General features: G+C 40.3%; 1 protein-coding gene across 3 annotated transcripts in view; it reads left to right on the top strand.

Annotated features, from left to right (window-relative positions):
• DDC (dopa decarboxylase) overlaps positions 1-22,962 on the top strand; it is a 192,549-nt gene that overhangs the window by 36,502 nt on the left and 133,085 nt on the right. For 2 of the 3 annotated variants that reach the window (XM_033930503.1, XM_033930501.1), the window contains exons 2-3: positions 12,501-12,746; positions 17,512-17,625. In XM_033930503.1, the coding sequence (XP_033786394.1) occupies positions 12,546-12,746; positions 17,512-17,625 (315 nt within the window). In that variant the 5' untranslated portion in view covers positions 12,501-12,545. The remainder of the gene's footprint in view (positions 1-12,500; positions 12,747-17,511; positions 17,626-22,962) is intronic. The other variant, XM_033930502.1, reaches the window with a different exon arrangement.

Below are 22,962 nucleotides of genomic sequence, written 5' to 3'. Positions count from 1 at the left end.
GAGCAGTATTTTGAAGTTCCAAGTGGAAGTGTAATTTAGCCCTGCCCAACCCAACAGATGTTATTTGGTAGTATACAGAACAACCGATAAGAAAGGTATATGATTCTTGAAGTAATTTTCATGGTAAAATTAAAAAGAAAGAACATGATATAAAAGGGATAGGGTGTTTTGCATTTCCTGTGTTTTGCATCTGTGGGGTTTCTATGTCTTTGTGTGTGTGTGTGTTCATTCATTCCTCTGTGCTTTGAGTGTGCTGGGCATTTGCTGTGTCTGTGGAGCAGACGTGGGGGGCACCTGTAGGGCAAGACTGGGAGACTTGTTTTGTTTCCTTGTTGAGTTTTTTCCGTAATAGCTGTTCCCACTTGTATTTGTCAGCAGCCTTAGATATACAGTACTTGTATTTCACAAAAGCTCCATTCTCAGCAGAGCCTTTTGTAAATTCTGGAGAAACTATGAACTGTGGCTTTTGAGCAGAAGATAACATACCTTTTCCACTTGGTTTATGTCCTTCATGCTAAATCTAGCTCTTTGCTTAATAAAATAAAACCTGTTAGTTGGGCCCAAAGTCAATTTAGAAAGTGATTTGGCTTCCGTGCACATTGCTCAAGATATCTACCTATTTTAGGTACGGTAATAAACATTTTACTCCAGGTTTAATGGATACTGGGTGATCGCAGAGGGTTAGAAAGGGAGTGACTCTGATTCAACATGCAGTGGAAAATTATGAACCTACTATGATATCTTTTGAGATATTGAAAAAAAGTATGCATTATGAAATGGAGACTGGTATCCATATTTCCAATTACAACACTATGTACATTCATTATTCACTACTACTACTATTAATTATTTCTAGACTGCTACCAGACATACACAACACTGTACAGAGTCACAAAGGAGACGGTCCATGCTCAAATGAACTCACAATCTAATCAATAAAAACAGACAACAAGATGCCAGGGTAGGGGTAATTAGCAGGCATAGTCAAACTGCTGACTAGGATAGTGAGCAGAGGGCAGTAGGGAGTAGGGTTATGAGTTAAAGGCTATCTCAAAAAGATGGGTTTTCAGCCTACCTTTGAACAAGGGAAGGGGCATGACGCACAGGCACAGGTAGTTAATTCCTGGCATATGGGGAAGCAAGATGAAAGGAACAATGCCTGGAATTGGCAGTGGAGGAGAAGGGTTTAGATAAAAGCAATTTATCTGAGGAATGGAGTTCTCGGAGAGGCATGTAAGGAGAGACAAAAGAGGAGAGATACTGAGGGCTGCAGAATGAATACATTTAATGGTTAGTAACAGGAGTTTGAACTGTATGTGAAGGCAAATAGGGAGTCAGTGAAGTGATTTGAGGAGAGAGGTAATATGAGTGTAGCAAAGTTGGCAGCAGAGTTTGGCAGCAGAGTTTGGCACAGATTGCAGGAGGGAGAAGTAGTTTAGTGGGAGACCTTTTAGAAGTAAATTGTAGTAGTCTCTAAACGTGAGGTTACAAGGGTGTGGACAAGGGTCCAGGTAGTGTGCTCTGAGAGGAATGGGTGAATTTTGGAGGTGTTATAAGAGATAGAAGCAGTCTGATGGATGTGCATAGAAAATGAGAGGTCACAGTCGAAGACGACTCCAAGGTTATGAGCAGAGGAGATGGGAACGATGGAAGTATTATTTACAGAAACAGAGGATAGAGGGAGTGGGCTGGCGGGTTTGGGAGGAAAGAGAAGCAGCTCAGTCTTGGACATGTTTTGTTTCAGGTGGCGGTGAGACAGCCAGACAGCAATGTCAGACAAACAGGAGGAGACATTTCCTGGATTTTTGGTGAAATCTTGGGAATCACCAGCATATAGGTGATACTGGAAGCTATGGGAGGAGATCAGGGCATCATGGGATGAGGTGTAGAGAGAGAAGAGGTCCAAAAACAGAACCCTGGGGTACACCAACTGCTAGTGGGATGGCAGCAGAGAAGGATTCCCCAATGCATACACATGTCTGCCATACAGCAGGCCTAAGTAATCACTCCTAAGTTTAGATTGCTGACTTTCGATAGCATTCTATTTCAGCTTTGGGCAGTAAATTTTTCCTTATAGAGTATTAGCTTAGCACTCAGATTTCAGGCATCAAAATTTGGTGACTTTTATACAGCTGCTCCCTTTAGCGGCCAATGTATATTGGCCTGACAGATTTTTTGATTGGCATCAGATGTGAAAACGGACCGCAAATCGGAGGTCAAAACCATCCTGCAACAACATTTTTTTTGTGACTTAACGATGCCACCCATTCCTTTGGAGGAGCCTCTTCTGCTCTGTAAAGCGGGGAATGACTGCCAGTGTTAGAAATCCTGGAATTTGAGGGCATTGTATGTCCCCCCCCCCATCTAAAGTGTCGATCTAGGCAACAGACTTTCAGGGAAATTACCAGTCTAATTCTCCTAGGAGACAGGTTGATTCTGTATTGTGGGTACACAGGAGCACCAGGTCACTCACAACAGATTACTTTTTCTTAGAGAAAATTTTGTGCAGTTTATCAGGGGTTTATGGCACAGGCACCAACACTGGTACAAATGGAACAAAGTTTTTTCTCAGTCATTTTCACAGACCTGAAATCTCTTTTATGACTTAAAGCTCCATGCGTCTTATTTCTTCATTTGGGTAAAAGGATTTGTGCTCCTAAATTTGGAAATTATGCTCATAAACTGGCCTCTTTGAAAATATACTAATGTAACCAGGGGTTAAAAAAAGATTTGAAAATACCTGAAGGGTGGTGCTCTGTCAGTGGATGTGTTGGAGCTGGTCTGGGAGGTGCTTCGATCCTGGAGTTGTCCCAGGCCAGTGATTGGGAGGTCCGGGTGAGCGCAGGGAGTAGGCCAGTCGGACCATGGGAGAAATGTCAGCATGATGTTCGGGGGGCCACCGGGAGCAGGCTGCTTAGGGCATGAGCCGAGGAGCGGGGAAGCACGCTGTGGCAATGCTCATTGCTACTGGGGCTTGAGGTGGCCATGGTGCATGCTGATGACATCATCGCATGTGCATGGTGGTGACATCATCAAGCTGTGCCTGTGCTACGCAGTATGTGATTTGGCGTGAGAACTGGCTGGGCTTGGTCTGCCCAAATATAAAGTTTATTTTTGGGTGCCATGAACAGTGGAGAGCTGCAGAAGTGGGCTGGAGCAAGTAGGAAGGCTCTGGAGAGCTCCCTGAAGATTTTGAGACTGGTGTTTTGTTTTGTTTTTAGTTAAAGGGCCTGCACATCAGAAGATGGATGTGTACTGAGCCGGGTGGATGGGTTGGTTAAGTGACAGAAACTGTCATTGGCTTATTTATTGCTATTATTATTATTATAACTTTCTTATGCAACTACTAAATAATTGCAGTGTGTGAGGTGACCAGGATTTATGGAGTATTTATCCATCCTGAATCTTTGTCTAAGCTATTGAAGTGCCAGATTGAGCTGGGATTTAATTAAAACTCTATTTATTCAGTACTTCACCTGGAGAGCCTGTTTATATACTCTTATCTTGGTGACTTGTGATTCCATATTTAGCTGTGGTAGAATTTTATGCTCCACGTATAGATCAGAGTTGTATTTAGCAAAGAAAAATAGTTATCTTTACGGTATGTTGCAAAATGGTCTTCTCTTACAAAATATCTTATATATGACAAAATTTATGTCACAACTTGTTTCAAAGGTTTTATCCTATTTGCTATGTGAGGGAAAAGGGGGAAGATGGGGGTTATTGTTTGTAACTTAATAATTTTAATTATTTTTTTTCTTTTCTGTTTGTATGTATATAAAATCCTAATAAAATTTCTTTGACTTAAAAAACCCCCCAATAGTTGCTATTTATCTGGAACTATTATCAAGCGTTAGCCAACACAAGAAAGAAAAGAGGAGGAAGAAAACATTAAGGGAGATACTTATCTGTCTCAACTGTACATTAGTTTTATAACGTCGTCCAGGCCATCTGTTTCCCCTGCCTCTCTCCTGTCGCGGGTTGTGGCAGTTTGGGTAGAGGGGTGATCGCATCGCGGTAGTGGAGATGGCCAATCTCTCCTGCCATGATGCATCACCCCCGCGACACGATCTGGGCAGGGAGCCCAAGCCCTCCTGCCCCGCTGAAAACCCACCCGCCTGACACGATCAGGGCAGAAGGGAGCCCAAGCCCTCCTGCCCTGCTGAAACCCCCTACCCTCCACCTTCCAATAAAATATGGGCAGGAGGGATCCCAGGCCCTCCTGCCCTCGATGCAACCCCCCCATGACCACCCCCCCAAACCCCCGATTGGCCCCCCACCCCCTCCCCGTATCTGAAAATTGTTGGTTGGATGGACATGGGCCTTAGGCACATGGGCCCAACCCGGCTCTAAGGTACACACCTCCAAATGACAATGCCAGCACCTGTTAGACTGTGTTTTATCAATTTTTTGCAGTTTCACTGGGGTCCAGGGAATTCTGTATAATAAAAAATACAAAGATTGTATCATGGAAGCTGAGGCTGTGCACTGCACTCTGCGCTTCCAAAGTTGAGGCCATTGAGCTACCGAGATATTATAATTTATCTCTAAGCTCCAAATGTCACGTAATCCTGTTTTGGGTTTTTGAGGTAAATATTGACGTATAACTTTGTACCATGTAGAGGCATGGTGCCCTTGAAAATCTACTTGGAAACATAAAAATGGCAAGGTATGCTGTTCTACTACTGATTGCCATTGGGGAAATCCCTTTTGGATTACTTGTTTTAGCTGTAACCATTTGAATGATTGTGTTTTTGCTAACCCAAATGAACGTTGTAAATGGGAGAAAGATGCCAGTTCACCTTGGTAACATACATCTTCTACTGTTCTTATCCAAACCTTAATCCATTCTTTCCAGAAGATTTTTGATTTTGCTGTTATAATTTTTGAGTTTAACCTAAGTGATTGACACTTTGTCTTATTCACCGGTATTAGTAATTTAGCATCCAGGAACCGTGGAGGGGCATAATAAAAAAAAAGTCTGAATCCCCTTTTGGCCTAAGGCCCTAAACATTGAAAGTAGAAGCAGGGAAAATGTCCATTCTAAAAAAAAAAAAACCATCCAAAAGGAGGGGGGAGGGGTGGTTCTGGGGCAGGAGGTCTTGGCCTTCCTCCTGCCCCAATCGAGTTGGGGGGTCTCAGGGGCAGGAGGGCTTGGCATCCCTCCTGCCCTGATCGTTGTCGGCAGGGGTCTCTGGGGCAGGAGGACTTGGGCTCCCTCCTGCCCCGATCATTGTCAGGAGGGGGGGTGTCTCCAGGGCAGGAGGACTTGGCCTCCCTCCTGCCCCAGGCAATCGCGGGGCTGAATTGGGGCAGGAGAGGTTGAGCTCCCTCCTGCCCAATCTTATAGTGAGGGGGGGGTGATGGATCGCAGCAGGAGAGATTGGCTATCTCTCCTGCCACGATGGCGATCATCCCTCTACCCAAATTGCCACAAACTGCAGCAGGAGAGATGGGTCGCAGCAGTTTGAGTAGAGGGATGGTCACCATAGCGGCAAGGGAGATGAGCCATCTCTCCTGCCGCGATGGTTGCGGTGGGGGTGGGGTGGGTTGCTGGGCCGCTGAGCTGATCGCGGCAGCCACTATCAGCTCAGCGGGCCCTTTTTTGGCACTTATACCTGTTTTGACTTGGTCTAAGTCAAAACGTATAAGTGCCGACTAGGCAACCTGCCTAAAGTTTTGGTTATACCTTCTGGATGCCTATGTCTAGGTCAGCCCACCTCCCGCCTTTTCCCCTCCTCTAAAAATGCCTCTTTTTGCTCTATGCTTTTAGAGGAAGGGGAAAGGCCTAAGCTGGTTTTAGATACATCTAAAACCAGCTTTGGTTATGAGTATTTGGATGATCAGGCTTTTTGATTGTCCAAGTACCCATTTAGGCTACTTTTTAGACTTTTTTTTTTTATTATGAGCCCCTTAGGGTCTTCCAAGTTGAGTGAAAATTTTTATTACCTTTATAAATTTTTGGGAGCTTAATGCTCAGTAAATATTTTAAGCTGAGTGGGGCCATAAGCTGATTTTCAAGAATGAGCCAATCTGGAAGGTTCTCCATGAGTTCTGGAAGAATCCAATATATTCCCTGTCTTAAAATGTAAGCTTGATGATATATATAAAAGTCTGGAAAATTAATTCCACTCATGGACTGAGATTTTTGTAAAGATGATAGGGCAATTCTAGGTATTTTACCTGACTATAAAAATTTTGTAAGTATTCTATTACTTTTTTTTATAAAAGGATGTCTGAAAATAGATTGGAATCATGCTCATCTGATAACAAATTACCGAGGCTATCATCATTTTAACCGTTTGCACTCTCCCCCACCATGAAAGATGTAGTGGGTTCCATCGTTCACACATCTCCTTAACTGTTCCCTTTAAACAGTTTTCATTAACAAGCATTATTAATTCCAAAGTTCATTGAATTATAATTCCTAGGTATTTTATTCCATCATCCTTCCAAAGGAAAGGAAATGGATCAATCACGCCTTTAACATAATAAATGTTCAATGGGAGAACTTCAGACTTACTCCAGTTGATTTTGTAACTGGATAGCTTCCCAAAATTTTTGATCAACTGCAGTAAAGCTGGGATTGATAGATTGGGATAGGTTTGTATACTGCGCCATCTCCGCAAGCGTAGAGCTCGGCACGGTTTACAGAGTTAGGATAGAAAGGAACTCCAATGAAGGGTTAAAGGAAAGGAGCTAAGAAGATAGAGAGGGATAAGGGTACCAGAGAGCGGGAGGTGTTCGATTTTTGAAAAGAGCCAGGTTTTCAGGTGTTTGCGGAAGAGTTGGATGGAGCTTGAGTTTCTGAGCGGGGATGTGAGGTTGTTCCAGAGTTCTGTGGTTCTAAAGAGTAGGGATGTTTCTAGTTTTCCTGCGCAGGATATACCTTTTGTAGAGGCGAATGATAGTTTCAGTTTTTGGGAGGATCTGGTGGGGTTTGAGGAGTTCCAAAAGAGTGGAATAACGGGAGGTGTCGTCAGCATATGCCGAAATCTTATAACTCCGATTCGCATATGGGATTCCCTGCATCTCCTCTGCTTGATGAATTGCCAACAATAAAGGTTCTAGAACTATAAAAAAAGTAGTGAAGATAGAGGGCAAACTTGTCGTACCCCTCTTTCAAGGTGAAACTTTTCCGTAAATGTATTATTAATATAAAGCCTAACAGATGGGAGACTGTAAAGGGTTTTAATCATCTGAATAAAACTAGAACCAATCCCGAACCAACTCAAGGTTTGACACATGAAGGTGATTATAACACACACTTTCTAACACTTCTCAGTGCTCAGAGAACCGTTTTTAGCTTATGAGACCGCTGGGTAAGCAAAATTTTTTAGCAAGAGCGGTTGAAGTAAAAACAGACATGGTGGGGCAGAATTAAGTTCGTGTTGATGCGGGTTCTCTGAGGCAGCAAGGTGAAACGCGTCAGAACCTATTGAATCCATGCATTAAAAGCTAAGTCTGTTTTGAAGTTGAGCATTTAAAAAGACAAAAAGTATTTTTAAAAGATCAAAAAAAGTAAGAGAGTATTATACTTATGGATAGATAGATACTACAGGGACCAGTGCAATGATTGAGAATTGAGCTGTATCAGTAGTGGGCTAAACAATTTTGCTTACCCAGCGGTCTCATAAGCTAAAAATGGTTCTCTGAGCATTGAGAAGTGTTAGAAAGTGTGTTATAATCACCTGTGTGCACATTAGTTCATATCTGTTTGCAGTTTAGTGCACTTGGGGCAATTAATTATTCCTGAATATATATTTGACACATGAAGGACCACTCTACTCTATACCGAGAAGGCTGGGATTTCTAAGGTTTTTGCCAGGGTAAGTATGTGAAGGGCTAACCTAGTGTTATTAGAGGAATATCTGTGAGTGACGAAGTCCGTTTGATGCATTCCAATGATATAAGGGAGGGCCTTTGTTAATCTCAATGCCAAGAGTTTAGCTAATATCTTATTATCCACGTTGATTAATGAAATTGGCCTGTAATTGACAACCAACATATGATCTTTGATTTTGGGAGCACAATCGTCATTGTCTCCGCCATAGTACCTGACATCTGTCCCTTAGCTAATTGGGTTTGATATACTTGGAAAAGATGTGGGAATAAAATTGTTTGAAAAGATTTGACAAACTCCACAGTATACCCATTACTCGGATCAGACCCCATCTTTAAAGACTTCAATGCTTTTTGTAATTCAGGAACTGATATAGGAACATCAAGAGAATCTTTTATATGATCTGGAATTTTAGGACCTAGAATAGTGTGCAAAAGTTTCCTGTGTTAAGTGTCTCTCTATAACCTGTATCAGAAGAGTACAATTTTTGAATAATATATTAAGATTTGAGACAAGGTATCTAGTTGTTGCGTGTATACATTGCTCCACTCATCTTTGATAGCCATAATCTTTTCTCTTTGTTTTTTAGCCTTAAGATTACATTACATTAGGGATTTCTATTCCACCATTACCTTGCAGTTCAAGGCGGATTACAAAAGAATTATCAAGGAAGTATTATAACAAGAACTTACCAAAAAAAAAAAAAAATTTGGTCATTTTCAAAGAGAGTAAGAAATGAGTATGGTTATTTGTTTGGGGTAGTTGGCTTTAGTGAGAGGTGGTGTTTGAAACTTGCGGTGTTATTTCTTTTTTCAGGGATTTCTTGAAGAGTATGGTCTTTATTTCTTTTCTAAACGTTTTGTAGTCTAGGGATGCCATCAGTAGATTGGCAATTTGGTTGTTTAGTTTGGCTGCTTGAGTGGCTAGGAGGCCATCATATAGTTTTTTCCGTTTGACCTCCTTAATTGGGGGGTATGAGAATGGGGTGTGAGTTTTCCTATGTCTGGTTGAGGTGTTGTGGATGAGGCGATTATTCAGGTAATTTGGACTGTCTCCGTATAAAGTCTTAAATAGTAGACAGTAGAATTTAAATTGTATTCTTGCTGGGATTGGAAGCCAATGCGATTTGAGATATGCTTCTGTAATGTGGTCATGTTTCTTCAATGAGTAGATGAGTCTTAGTACTGTATTTTGGATAGTTTGTAGTTGTCTTGTTATAGTTGTAGGGCAGGGGAGATAGAGGATGTTACAGTAGTCAAGTAGGCCTAGTATTAGGGACTGAACTACGAGCTGGAATTGTGTTTTCTCAAAGAATTTCTGAACTTGTCTTAAGTTTCTCATGACAGAATGATTTTTGTATTGTTTTATTGATTTGCGGTTGTATGGTGCAGCATCTGTCGATTGTTATTCCTAGTAATTTTAGGGTGGCTTGTATGGGGTAGCTGATTACGTTGATTTCAATGTTGGTTATGGTTGGTATTTTGTTGTTTTCTAGGAGGATGAATTTAGTTTTATCTATCTATAGTGCCAAATTCACAGTATGCAATGACAACAATCCACTTACATAGTGCTATTGCCAAGTTCAATATTACTGGTCACTAACTACATATAATTTCAGTTTGAAATACTGCCCAGGAAAAGTAAACATTGATGCTGATGCAATATCAAGGAGAACGTACAGCAGTAATTCTTCTACCCCATGGGTGTAAGTACCAGAAGATGGGATCAGAGCCTTGTGCAATTTGCAAGAACTCTTCTCGCTTTTTTAGATTTCCCAGAATAAACTGCTTGCTGAAAAAACAGTTCTTTTTTGGCAATTGTACTGCTGATAACATTATATTTGTATTTAGCAGACGCCAGCTCATTTAAGGTTACTGAGTTCCAGTGCATACAAATAACATCTTCTAATTTAGTAAGTTCAAGCCTCATTAATTTATGTACATGAGCAGAATAGGCAATAATCTGACCTCTTAAAGTTGCCTTAAAAGCATCCCAAAGGACTTCATAAGATATCTGGTCAGATTAATTAATTTGGAAGAACTCAGGAATTCTTAATTGCATTTCTCCAAGAAATTTTGAATCCGCAAGCAGCTTATTATTAAATCTCCAAACTGGGATTTGTGAGGGTTCCTTATCAAATTATAATTCAATCCAAATATCTGCATGGTTAGTAATTATAAAAGGGTCAATGCTAGCCTCTAAGACCTGATGAGAATGATTTAAGCACCTGAAAACAGAATGTATATTCTCGCCACTAGGATGAAATATCCACCAAATATCCCTTAGTCCACAAACCTTCATAAAGTGATCTAATCCCATAGATTTCAAATATCTACCTGTTGTTTTTTTTTTTTTAAATCTCTATAAGGGTCAATGACAGCATTGAAATCACCAGCAATAATTAAATTGGCCAAATTTTGTGATATAATCATTTGTTCCATCTTATTAAAAAATTCAGCCTGATTAGTTTGGCACATAAAGATTACGAAGTGTCAGGGTATCTTCTCTGGTAATCATGTTTATATAGAGCCATCTACCCATTGGATCCGCAGGAATGTTGTCAAAAACAGCCAGTATCCTTTTATCAGAATTGCCACACCAGCTTTTTTCCTTACCACTGGAGCAAAAAAGCAATGCTTAACCCAGCCAAACTTCCAGTTTAGCAGATTCTATTTCAGATAAATGTGTTTCTTGTAAGAAATATATATCTGCCTGCTGTTTTTTCAGAAAAGCGAGTATCTTTTTCTTTTTAATAGGATGATTGAGACCATTGGTATTTAATGAAAACAGTTTTATAGCCATATTAATTGTACTTCAAAATGAATCAAAAGTAAAAATTTACATAACCTGATACCTGTCACATTTAAAATTAGATCCTTTATGCGTATCCAGTATCTCCCCCCCCCCCCGGTGCCCCTCCCCTAACTCTCCCCAAACCCATCCCTTAACAAAGCACATGGTGAACTTGGTTACCTTCAGATGACCCATAATCCACCAATCCCCCCCGCACAAGTGCTCTATTTTAGTGTTATATAAAATTAATATTATCTTTCAAAACTTGTACCATGTTAGCTGTAATGTTGACAGTGGAATAACATAACTGTACCAAAGATATTAAATTACTTAAGTTTTAACTAATGTATAGTAATATTTCCCCATAAAATAATATATATCAGGAATATAACTTGCATTTAATAAATACATATAGGTTCCTTTTATCAAGCTGCAGTAGGGGTTTAACGCACGTTAAACCACCTGCCATGCTAGCCGCTAATGCCTGCATTGAGCAGGCATTAGTTTTTTAGCTGGCTGCGGGGGTTAGCGCGTGATTAAATGTCCGATGTGCTAACCCCGCTAGTGCGGCTTGATAAAAGGACCCCGTAGTAATAGGATGCCTCTATCAAATCCATAAAAACCCATAACCCAAGAGTAAACTTTAGGTTTCCTTATGATCAATTGAAGTATTTGATTATATACAGAGATCCTCTGCCCACTCCAATTTCAACATCTCTATGTGGAATATTCAGAAAAATTTTTGAAATTTATTTTTACTTTTTGCCATATATATCAATCTAGAAAAACAAAAACTCTATCAAGAATTGGCACCAGTAATCATTAAAAACACATGCATTGCACAAGGAAAGGAGAAACATCAGACTTGTAACTGGTAAAGGATAATAGAGCCTCCTATAGCGCACAGCTATTTCAGTGCCCGCTCCAACGATCCAAGTCATTTAATCATTTGTTTCTCCCCCCTCTCTCTCCCTTTGATAACTTTTTCATAAAAGCAAAAAAGAAAACACATAGCAGAATGTTATCGTTAAGCAGTATGAGTGATGGAATTTCCTAGGGTATGTTTACATATGTTTATAATACTTATGCATTGAATTTCTCTGTAAGATGTTAAAATTGAATAAAGATTGAACTAAAAAATAAATAAATAAATTGCGTCAAGAAGAGAGATACCAGATTGCAGGGTGGGGAGAGGACAGAGAGGGAGCGAGGTGCTGCACTCAATGGGGTGGTGGGGAGAGATGCCCAAGACATGATGGAGAAAGTGCCTGAGCCCAAATTTTGGAAGCCAGTTGTTAAAATAGCCACAGGGGGCCTACTTTAATAACTGGCTCCCAAAATTCTTAAAAACCTAATAAAAGGTTCTCATGAGCTGGTGTTAGCCGGTTCTAGCACACCTCTGCTATTTTCCCTTTTATTTCTAAGTGGAGTTTTATTGTGACCTATGATTAAATCATTTTAATCTTGAAGCATTGTTGCTGTGGTTAAAAATTTTCTACTGAGGTTTTATTTTCTCTATTTCATGAAATTTTTGATGTTTTCTTTTTTAAAAAAATATTGAGAAAAGGGGCACTCTTCCTTAGCCTGAGCGGCTTTTTTATATGAGCTTCAGATTTTCTACTTAGTCACTCTTTTTATCTAGTCTTGAGGTATTTATATATCATAATGCAGAGCCCTTTCCAGCTACCATTTCTGCAAATAAAAGAGAAGATACTTAATTTTCAGACTTGGAGAGGTGTAATTGCTTGCAGTGTCCTATTGCCTTATTTGAGTAAAGTTACCCCCTGTATTATACTGTACATCAAACCCAGTATATGGCAATTTTAATATAGTTGCTAATAGAGGCTTCTTATTTTCCTTTAAGATTTTAGAAATTTGCTTGGTGATTGCTCCTTGAATCTTGGTTGCCATGAATTCAACAGAGTTCCGAAAGATGGGAAAAGAGATGGTGGACTACATTGCAGATTACCTGGACAGAATTGAGGAAAGACCGGTGCTCCCGGAAGTGGAGCCAGGATACCTGCGACCTCTCATCCCTGACTCTGCACCAGCGAAACCAGAGAAATTTGAAGATGTTATGGAAGACATCGAGAGGGTTATTATGCCTGGGGTAAGAAAGCCACAAAATACATCTAGAGCAGTGGTTCCCAAATCTGGTTCTGGAGGCATCCTAGCCAGTCAGGTTATCATGATATCCAGAATTAATTGCAATGCAGTGCAGGCAAATATCTCTCTTGAATATTCATTGTGGATAACTTGAAAACCTGACTGGCTGGAGTGCCTCCATGACCAGGATTGGGAACCACTGTCTAGAGCCTAGTTTTCAATGGAACTATACATTTAGCAAGTTCCACTGAATCTAGTGGTATACATAGAAATCCCCATCATATGTATACCTTATATGTATACAAGTTGAATATTAACATTTCTGTCTACAACTTACAAATAGCAGTGTCCAAAACTGGTGCATGTATGTATAAAAGGCAATTCTATAACCTAGGTTCCCATGTTTATATGCAAGTTACATGTAAGTTACATGTTTAGGATATGTGCATGTGCACAGACACGTGCAAATGCAAAAATTCTATCTTAAGTGCTAATCTGCAAATACTCACTTAAATTCCATAGTGCATACTTGCGAGGGAGGTATACATAGAGGCAGAGTAGGGTGGGACCTAGGTGGGGCTCCAACTTAGGTGTGTAACTTCAGAATACTGTACGTCAAGTGTGCTCCCGCTGCGCTTAGGTACTCATACTTATGGAAACTCTATGGCTGGTTTAAGAATGAGCACTTTGATGTTAGGCACATTAATACAGGGTTATGGTAATACTGCAGACTCTCTGTTGACTGGAACTCAAGCAACCAGACAAAAAATAAAAGAAATACTGTAATATTTCAAATAAAATAAAATCAATTTCTGGTGGAAATTTTTGTAAACTTAGCATGCCACACCTGAGTACACCCACGCTTTGCCTACCACATGTCTTGTAGTTTGTCTGGAACAGTTTATGGTATGGCATAGTATGGGGGTATAGTATTAGTTAGGCCATTTTTAATAGTAACTCTCAAGCAACCAGAAACTACATTTATCCAGCATCTACCAATCCCCATGGGTGCCTGTTAACTGAGAGTCTACTGTATTCTATAACAAAATCTAGGTGCCAATGTTCCTTTATAGAATAAGCTCCTGGTGTGTGCCCTTGGGGTGAATTTCCCCCATAGCCTATATGTCCCTCCAAGCTGCCTGATTTGTAATTGGGTTTTAAGCAGCTTAATGAGCAGCTGTTTGCAATGACATATTATCATTGACATTTCTCATGTCATTTCATGTTGTAACTTAACAAAGACTAACCAGAAATAAAACACGTTGCATATGTGCCAGTTACAGAATGCTCTCTTTTGAAAAATTAGGAAGAGTAAGAATTTGATTCATATCACGAGAGAGAGCTTCCCATGTAGCCCCGGTACATTGCAACAGTGTTCGAGACAACTTATTACAGGGCAATGTTTAACATTTGTGCCATTTCTAATCAAATAAAACTGGCAAATTCAAGCCAACTGTAAATAATGTAGACTTTGATTTAAACTAGGTAAAATTGGAAAAAGTGTAGGCCTGGGATGAACCTATGTGTGATGAAAATGATATTTATTATTATTTTTTTATTTTAGGCTATAAGTGATATATAAATACTAAAAAATGTCTAAAAAGTGGTCTAAATGGATACTTGGATGATCAAAAAGCCTGATCATCCAAGTACCCATAACCAAAGCTGGTTTTAGACGTATCTAAAACCAGCTTAGGCCTTACCCCTACCTCTAAACGCATAGAGCAAAAAGAGGCATTTTTAGAGGAGGGGAAAGGGCTGGAAGTGGGCCGACCTAGACATAGTCGTACAGCAGGTATAACCAAAAGTTTAGACAGGTTGCCTAGTCGGCATTTATACGTTTTGACTTAGACCAAGTCAAAACAGGTATAAGTGTTGAAAAAGGGGCCCCTGAGCTGATGGCGGCTGTCACGATCAGCTCAGCGGTCCCGGCAACCTGCCTACCCACCACCGCAACGATCGTGGCAGGAGAGATTGGCCAACCCAACCCATGTGCCTAAGGCCCTGCCCACAGGAGGGACCTAAGGCAACTGGGCCAATTCCAGTTGGCCCAGGCGCCTAAGGCCCCTCCTGTGGGTGGGGCCTTAGGCGCCTAGCCCAATCAGACCCTAAGGTCTGCCATTCAGGCGATGCCGGGCCTGCTTAACGGACGGGTTTGGGACCCATCCGTCCATCCTACTTTTTCCAGGTACAGGGGAGGGTGGGGGTCGCGGGGTTGGTGGGGGGGGCTTGGGTGGATGATCATGGGTATGGGGGAGGTCGTGGGGGAGTTGTTATGGGCAGGTCATGGTTGTCATGGGATCCCTCCTGCACGTATCTTAGTCGGGGTAGGGGGTGGGGGGTCTTCAGGCAGGAGGGGTTGGGCTCCCTCCTACCCGGATCATGTCAGGGGTGGGTGGGGGTTCTTTGGGCAGGAGGGGTTGAGCTCCCTCCTGCCTGGATTATGGCAGGGGTGGGGGTGGGGGGTCTTTGGGCAGGAGGGGTTGGGCTCCCTCCTGCCCAATCTGATTGGGGTGGTGGGTGAATTGTGGCAGGAGAGATTGGATATCTCTCCTGCCATGATAGTGAAATGTTGCACTTCCCAGGATCGTTATTGCGGCAGTGAGATGAGCCATCTCTCCTTTCGCGATCGTTGTTGGGGGGGTGGGGGGTGGATTCTGACAGACAGACACCGGTTACAGAATCCAGCTTTTAGGCGAAGGAATGGCCCCTCCTTCGCCTAAAAGGTCTGGTTCTGGGTGTTTGGGACTTAAGCTTTTTTTTGTTTGATAATGTGTTGCAAGTGTAGACGTAGTGCTGGTATGGTCGTTTAAACTGCTGAACGTAGAGGTAGGCCATTCTCAAAAAACCCCTCATTTTGGACTTTTTTTTGAGAATGGACATTTTCCCTGCTTCTACTTTCAACGTTTAGGGAAAATCCCTTGCCGTGATCAGGTGATGGCTATGCAATTCTCTAACCGGCACCTGTGACATGGGTACCAGTTAAAGAATTGGGGCAATTAGGTGGGGTTAGTCGGCAGTCTGTTAGAGCAGTCACAATTCTGTACAGGACACCAGTCTGCGATTCTCAGACGCTTCATGGGTGGCTGCTGAGACCGGTGTCCTATACAGAATTTCCCCCTTTGTATGCATGAACTGAGCATGTGCAAAAAGTGCCAGCAGCACACTACTGACCTTTTTACACCTGAGGAGGTTTGGGCTGTAGAGTTCTTCAACTGACAGGGCTTAGGCATCCTTGCCAACAAAGGTAAACTTTTTAACAGTGGGGGCTATGAGAGCAGAGAGGGAATAGGTGGCCACCCCAAGAATCCCCTCATAAATGGGCTGTTGGTTATGCCCCTGCTGCAAATCATTGATTCAATTGCTTTCCACATGTTTTCCTGGTGTCTTCTGCTTTGGCAGATTGTTGAATGTCCGAATGACTTTCTTTTTTTTTTTTTCTTCTTCTTTTTTAATGATTCTTGTAATTACATTCTGTAATTCTTGTAATTACATTCTGTAATGTAATTTTTAATGATTCTTCTTCTCTACCCTCACAAATATCACATGGGGTTCCACAAGGGTCTATACTTTCACCTTTACTTTTTAATATATTTTTGGCACCCCTACTGACACTATGTCAATCTATAGGATTTCATGTTTTTGCCTATGCTGATGATATACAGTTATTGCACCCCCTAAACAATAACAACATAAATGAAATTTTGACAATTAATGAAAAACTCTAACAAATTCATCATTGGCTGGACAAAAACAGATTGGCCCTCAATATCAAAAAAACAAATATCATGCTTTTTCCTTGGAAGGAAAGTTTTTCTTTAGTTACTCCTATTTTGATTCAAAATATTCCTCTTCAATCTGTTAAAAATACTAAAATTTTAGGAGTAATTTTTGATAATAAACTTAATTATCATGATCACATTAGTAGTATTGTTAAAACTACCTTCTATAGGTTGCGGAAAATTCGATCTATTTCTAAATTTCTCTGTCCCAAAGCACTTAATATTCTTATCCACTCTCTGGTGATGTCTAAAATCGATTATTGCAATTCATTATTTACAGGAATTGCTTTACAAGAAATTAAACGATTACAAATTATTCAAAATGCTTCTATTAAATTAATAACAAAATCTAAAAAATTTGATCATGTGACACCACTCCTTAAAAAGGCTCATTGGCTCCCAGTCATTCATAGAATTACGCATAAATTATGTACAATTATTTTTAAAACATTAGAAAATAAGACTCCAGCATTTTTATTTAGGTTGCTTATCCCATATTCAGTTAAAAGAACCTTACGATCTAGTGAACGGAACCTTTTATCAATTCCTTCACTAAAAATTATTAGTACAAGAAGACAATTTATCTTTTCATGTACAGCTCCCCAGATTTGGAATGCGCTTCCCATGTTTTTACGGGAGGAGAAGGTATTTGGGAAATTTAAAAGCGAATTAAAAACCTTTTTATTTAAAGATGCATTTGCTACTTAATTAAATTTTATTATAAAGTGTTATTTTATTTTTTATTTCTTTTTTTCTCTTCCCAGTTTCCTTTTGTATTTACCATGTATGTCCTTTCTTTACTATAAAAATGGATTTCATCCCCTCTTTCCTTTTGTTTATATTATAATTAATTAAGTGTATGTAATGTTTTTGTCTCCTTATGTATGCATATTTTATTGTACATCGCTTAGAAATCAGATTAAGCGATTGAACAAATCAATTAATAAACTTGAAACTTGAAACTTCATATTTTCTCCATATTTGTAGGTGACCCATTGGCATAGTCCATATTTTTTTGCCTACTTCCCTACAGGAAGCTCTTACCCATCATTTCTGGCTGACATGCTCTCTTCCGCTATTGGGTGTGTTGGCTTTTCTTGGGTAAGTTTATGGTTATTAACAGTGAATGTTCCTTTTTCTTTTATTTACTAACATGTCCTACTATATGTCAGTGTGCATAAGTACCTTTCATGTATGTTAGTAGTAATGTTGCATAAGATTGGACTTGTGGTAAATAATGCACATTAATCATGTTAGAATGCAGTAATGTGATAGTGGCTTTCAGTAAATTTAGCCCTATTGTTGTGAGGTTTACTGGAATTCTGCTACGCAGTAAAAAGAAAAAGAAAAAAAAACTGCAGACAAGCGTACAAGATGAAGGCTATGTTTGTTATATCAATTATTGAGTGCGGTTAATGTTACCACCTTTTAACAAACCAAGGGACCCGACACGGTCCATGTTTCGGTTAACACGCCTTCATCAGGTGTCCCAGGTAGACAAGGTATCTGATAAAACCGCAAACAAAAAAACATGAGCCTGTATTAATCAGAAGTAATTGCTGACCAGAGGTCTCTGTATGAACTTGCTATGAAGCAAAAACAGAGACCTCTGGTCAGCAATTACCTCCGATTTATACAGGCTTATATATTTTTTTTCTTTGCTTTCCTTGTGCTGTTTTACCTCACTGCAGATTGTGTTGGATTTCCTTTTGTTGTTCACTCTGCTAAGCAGTACCAAGGACTCATGGTTTGTTGTCAGAAGAATACTAGAGCTTATAGAGCTGCCAACTTTCTGTCTTTGGAAGATATTTGCTAGTTTTTTCCCTCCTCCCCAAAAACAAACATCAGGGTGCGGCTGCCATTGAGTGAGCCTGGCAAAATGCCCAGGGCTGCCTGTAGTAGTGAGCCTTCCTATCCCTCCGCCTTCTCAAGTTCAGCATCTTCTCTTTATTTACCACCTCCCCCTGTAGTCCTTAAAACATGCTGTATGTCTCCAGCAATTGAAACAAGTACCCTCTGCCCAGACCTGTCAGGGCCATTCATTTGCTGCATCCCACCTACTGAAAGTTAGGTGGGACTGAGAAGATGCCACTTGTTTCAATCACTGTCTCTGCTAGAGACTTGCTGTACATTTTTAGAACTCTGGGTAGGGATGATTGGAGTGTAGAAAAATTTTAAGCTTGTGCAGGGGAGGGAGACAAGTTAAAGAGATACTGGGCCTGATTGGGGGTGGGGTGGGGGTGGGAATTGGGGAGATGCTGGAACTGAGAGGGAAGGAGGGAGAGATGAACCTGGATCAAAGAGGAGGAGGAAAGATACTGGATTTACAAGATAGGGGAGAGAGGGAAAGAGATGCTGGACCTGGGAGAGAAGAAAGGGGGAGACATTCTGGATCTGAAGGGAAAGCAGAGGAGAGAGAGAAACCTGAAACAGAGGGAGAGGAATGCTAGATTGGAGGGTGGAGGGAAGAGAAAAAAAAGATACTGGCCAGGGTGAGAAAAGGGAAGCGATGTTGGACTATCAGGAAGAAAGAGAGGAGCTGGACAGGGATGAGGGTGCAAGAGGAAGGGAAGAGAGGGAGAAGCTGGACATAGGAAAGGGCAGGGATACAGACAGGAGATGCTGGACATGGAGAGAGCATAGGGACAGGGACACAGAGGAGAGATGCTGGACAAAAGAGAAGAAATAGGGATACAAAGGAGTGACAAGTGAGGCAATTATATTTGCAGATGACACAAAACTTTTCAAAGTTCTTAAAACACATGTGGACTGTGCAAAATTTCAGGAAGACCTTAGGAAATTGGAAGCCTGGGCATCCAAATGGCAGATGAAATTTAATGTGGACAAATGCAAAGTGATGCATGTTAGGAAGAATAATCCAAATCAGTTACCTGATGCTAGGGTCCACCTTAGGAGTCAGCACCCAAGAATAAGATTTAGGTGTCATGATATGCTGAAATCTTCTGCCCAATGTGCAGTGGCAGCCAAAAAAGCAAACATGAGGCTATGATTTATTAGGAAATGGATGGTAAATAAGACCAAAACTGCTATATTGCCTCTGTGTCCCTCTATGTTGTGACCTCACCTTGAGTATTTCATTCAATGCTAGTCACTTTATCTCAAAAAGAATATAGCATAATTAGAAAAGGTTCAAAGAAGAGTGATCAAAATGATAAAGGAGATGGAACTCCTCACTGAACAGGGTAACTTACCAAACCCTGCCCTTAGTTGCCCGGGAATAATGCCCAAACTTTCCCAATCAGTTATTTTTTATTAGCTTTAACATGATCAACTTTCAAAAGGTAATTTGGGCAAAGAGACCAGTCAGGCATGAAAATTGCACCTCTCCTGAAGCAATACATGGTCTCAGGGAAACCCCTGCTACCAGGTTCACATATACTTTTGCAGTGCCTAGTATGACATCACACCTTTCAACCAATCAACCAAGAGAGAGGCTGTCCTTAGGTATGAACAAAGAAAATTCCTTTTAACATAGTTACGAGGCTCAAGAAAAGTTTTACAAATCATACACAGCAATTTTTGAATGCATAACACATTAGAGGAAAAGTTTGAATCCAAAATCAACTCTCTGTCAGGTGCTTTGGAGAAAACTGACAGTCTGGGATTTGACAGACACTAAAAGGGAACCCCCCCCCCTGATATATAACCTCCCCCAACTGGAAATTGCTATGTGGGCTAAAGGAGCCCACCCTTCACAAGTTTCTATGGTAGGCTAGCTTAAAGGTCAGATAGGTCAAACTGCAGATGTTGTCTTTCAGGATTTCTTCAGATTTAAAATATATATAAATACAATTTTCAAAACTAATTCTCATGTTTAAACATACATTCATACACATAATCAAACACATTCTCTCACACATTCGTGGCCCCTTCACACACATGCCACCGCAACACATTTATTCAATACTTTGTTAGAGCATATTTTAAGCACTTTAGGCTTTCTTGCCAGGGCCATCTGTTTTTACTCAGGCCATGAGGTTTCTCCTATTCCCCTGGGTATGGCAGTCCACACAAAGAGCACTAGAAACCCAGGCCTTTTTTCAAGCGGGAAACCTTCAGTATTTTAGACAAAGAAAAATGGCAAAATGGAGTCAGATTAATACCTCTATAAGTGTGTTATGTATTACCTGATTTCCCCTACGATCTGGCTTAATCCAGCCCTCCTGGTAACCCCTAGCATTTTTCTGATATTCTCTAATGTTATTTTTCTGGCCTTTAGCGCAATCCATTTTCAATTTGTTTATATTTGTGCACCAACTTTTCATAAGTTTCTATTGGGCGTGGCATTAACTATCACATATGCATCTAACTAGATTTACCCAAAATCACATGAAAAGGAGGCATCTCATATGTAGAAAAAAATCTATAACATACTCCACAAACATGTCTTGCACACTATCCATTCCATTACAACATTATAGCACCCCCTACCAGCCAGCCAGCGCCACTACTCAAGCCCTTCTTGAATATCATGTAAGTTTACTAGCGTGATATTCACACCTAGGGCACTCATGGTCTTACCTCTGGCTCTCAGGGTATTACTTTGGGCACTGCCTATCTTATGGATTAAAATGAGTTTGTGCAAGTATATTCTCCTAATGCCAATTAGACAGGATTAACTGCACAAAGGGTCAGAAAAACATACACTCTACAGATGCCTAGAAAATCTCTTACCCAAGGTATGCTTGATTTCTCAGGTGAGAAAGCAAGCAAACCCCATCCAGTGTCCTAGATAAAACCCTTCTTCAAGTAATTTATGTAAAGGTGCTGGCTAAGCAAAACCATACAGAATACTTACCATTCAAGTGGGCAGGTATATAACCAGTGTCTGTTCTACCGTCAAGGTACCATAGCCATAGGGCAAGGCCCAGAAGAGCAGAACAGAGACTAAACTTGCATCCATTCTGTCATTGATAGAGGTATCAGTGAAACTCTAGTACTTTTTGAGGTATAAAGGTCAGAAAGATGCAAAGAAAGTATAGCTAAGAGAAAAAATAGAACCTTAGATATATATTAGACATATCTAAATCCCTAGATTTCCCTAAAATAAGAGAACCCCAATATTATCAAACTTAGGAGTTGTCCCTATACCTAGAAGTGTCTGGCATAGTAACCTAGAATTAAATGCAGTAAGATGTAAAATAATACAAAGTGGAAACCCTAAGAAACCCAAATATATGCATAACATGTGAATTTCACTCATGTACAGGTGATGCAAGCAATGAGTGCACATAAGATATCATTTTTATTTTTCTGTGTGTGATGCAAGAACTCATTTCTCAAAATAAGATAAAACCATTAAAACGCTAGTGATGTCAGCAAATAAAGTACATGAGAAGCACTGCCACCTGCTTCAGGTGTCACAGTACATAGAATACAGCAAAATAAAGTAAACTTTAGAATACAGGATAAACAAAAAGTCTTTTCAGAGAACAATGCATGAGGACAATGATAAAGACATTACAATAGCTAACAGGATGTCATAATGAGCCTATTGGATTATGGAAAAGCATCATTAAAGTTCAGAAGCATAATTCAAATGAAGTAACTTAAATTAAAGTGGCTTAAAGTAAAGTCTATTATTTGTGCAAAAGCTTATGAGTCCAGAGTGTCGGAAAATATAAATTAGAGTCTGTGAAAGTCTCAGTAAAACTGAATAATGGCTTTAGAAGTTCATGCTGCTGGTTTCCTGTCTGTTAATGGTGATACCAGAACCAGTTCAAGTGTGCTGAAGGAAAATTCAGGCACGTCTTCTCTTTAGCTACTGCAACTGCTGCAAGATGCTGGGTGTATATGGGTGCTTTCTTTCTTTGTCCTAGGGCGTGGACACATGCAGTGTGTGGGGAGAGCCTATGTAATACGAGCTGCTACGTTGCTGAAAAAGCAGTTGGAGAACAAAGACAGTTTAAATTCCCGCCAAAAACCAGGCTTAAATTCTCTGTGCCTATCAAACCTAATCAAAAAATATATATCAGAAACGTATTGTAGAGAATGTTTAGTAGCAGGGAGTCATTCACGCCACATATACACAAATTGCTGACACAACACAACTGTATGAAAATAATAATACAACGGAGAAAAATAAACCTCAATTGTGACAGGCTGGGCCTACACAAGTGCCCAAACCTATTCACATCATCACGGGTTTATAAAAAAACTCCGTATACATATAAATAAATAATTTTCATTCATACAGAATCAACTCTTTTTCAAAAAAAAAATTTTCCAGAGTATAAACAGTGTAGGCAAAATTCAATGCATTAATCGTGTCAAGAAAAGTGACTAGAATCCCAAACTAACTAAATTATTGGCGAGGGCTACAGCTCAACTTCACTTGTATAAAAATTTTTGATTTGATTTGATTCAATTCAGCCTACTGAATCAATTTTTCGATTCGATTTTCCTGCCCAATTGGGT

Source organism: Geotrypetes seraphini, chromosome 2 (assembly GCF_902459505.1).
Source record: "Geotrypetes seraphini chromosome 2, aGeoSer1.1, whole genome shotgun sequence".
NCBI classification, from domain to species: Eukaryota; Metazoa; Chordata; class Amphibia; order Gymnophiona; family Dermophiidae; genus Geotrypetes; species Geotrypetes seraphini.
Note: the sequence above shows the minus strand (reverse complement) of the source record. Positions and strands in the feature narration are given on the sequence as shown.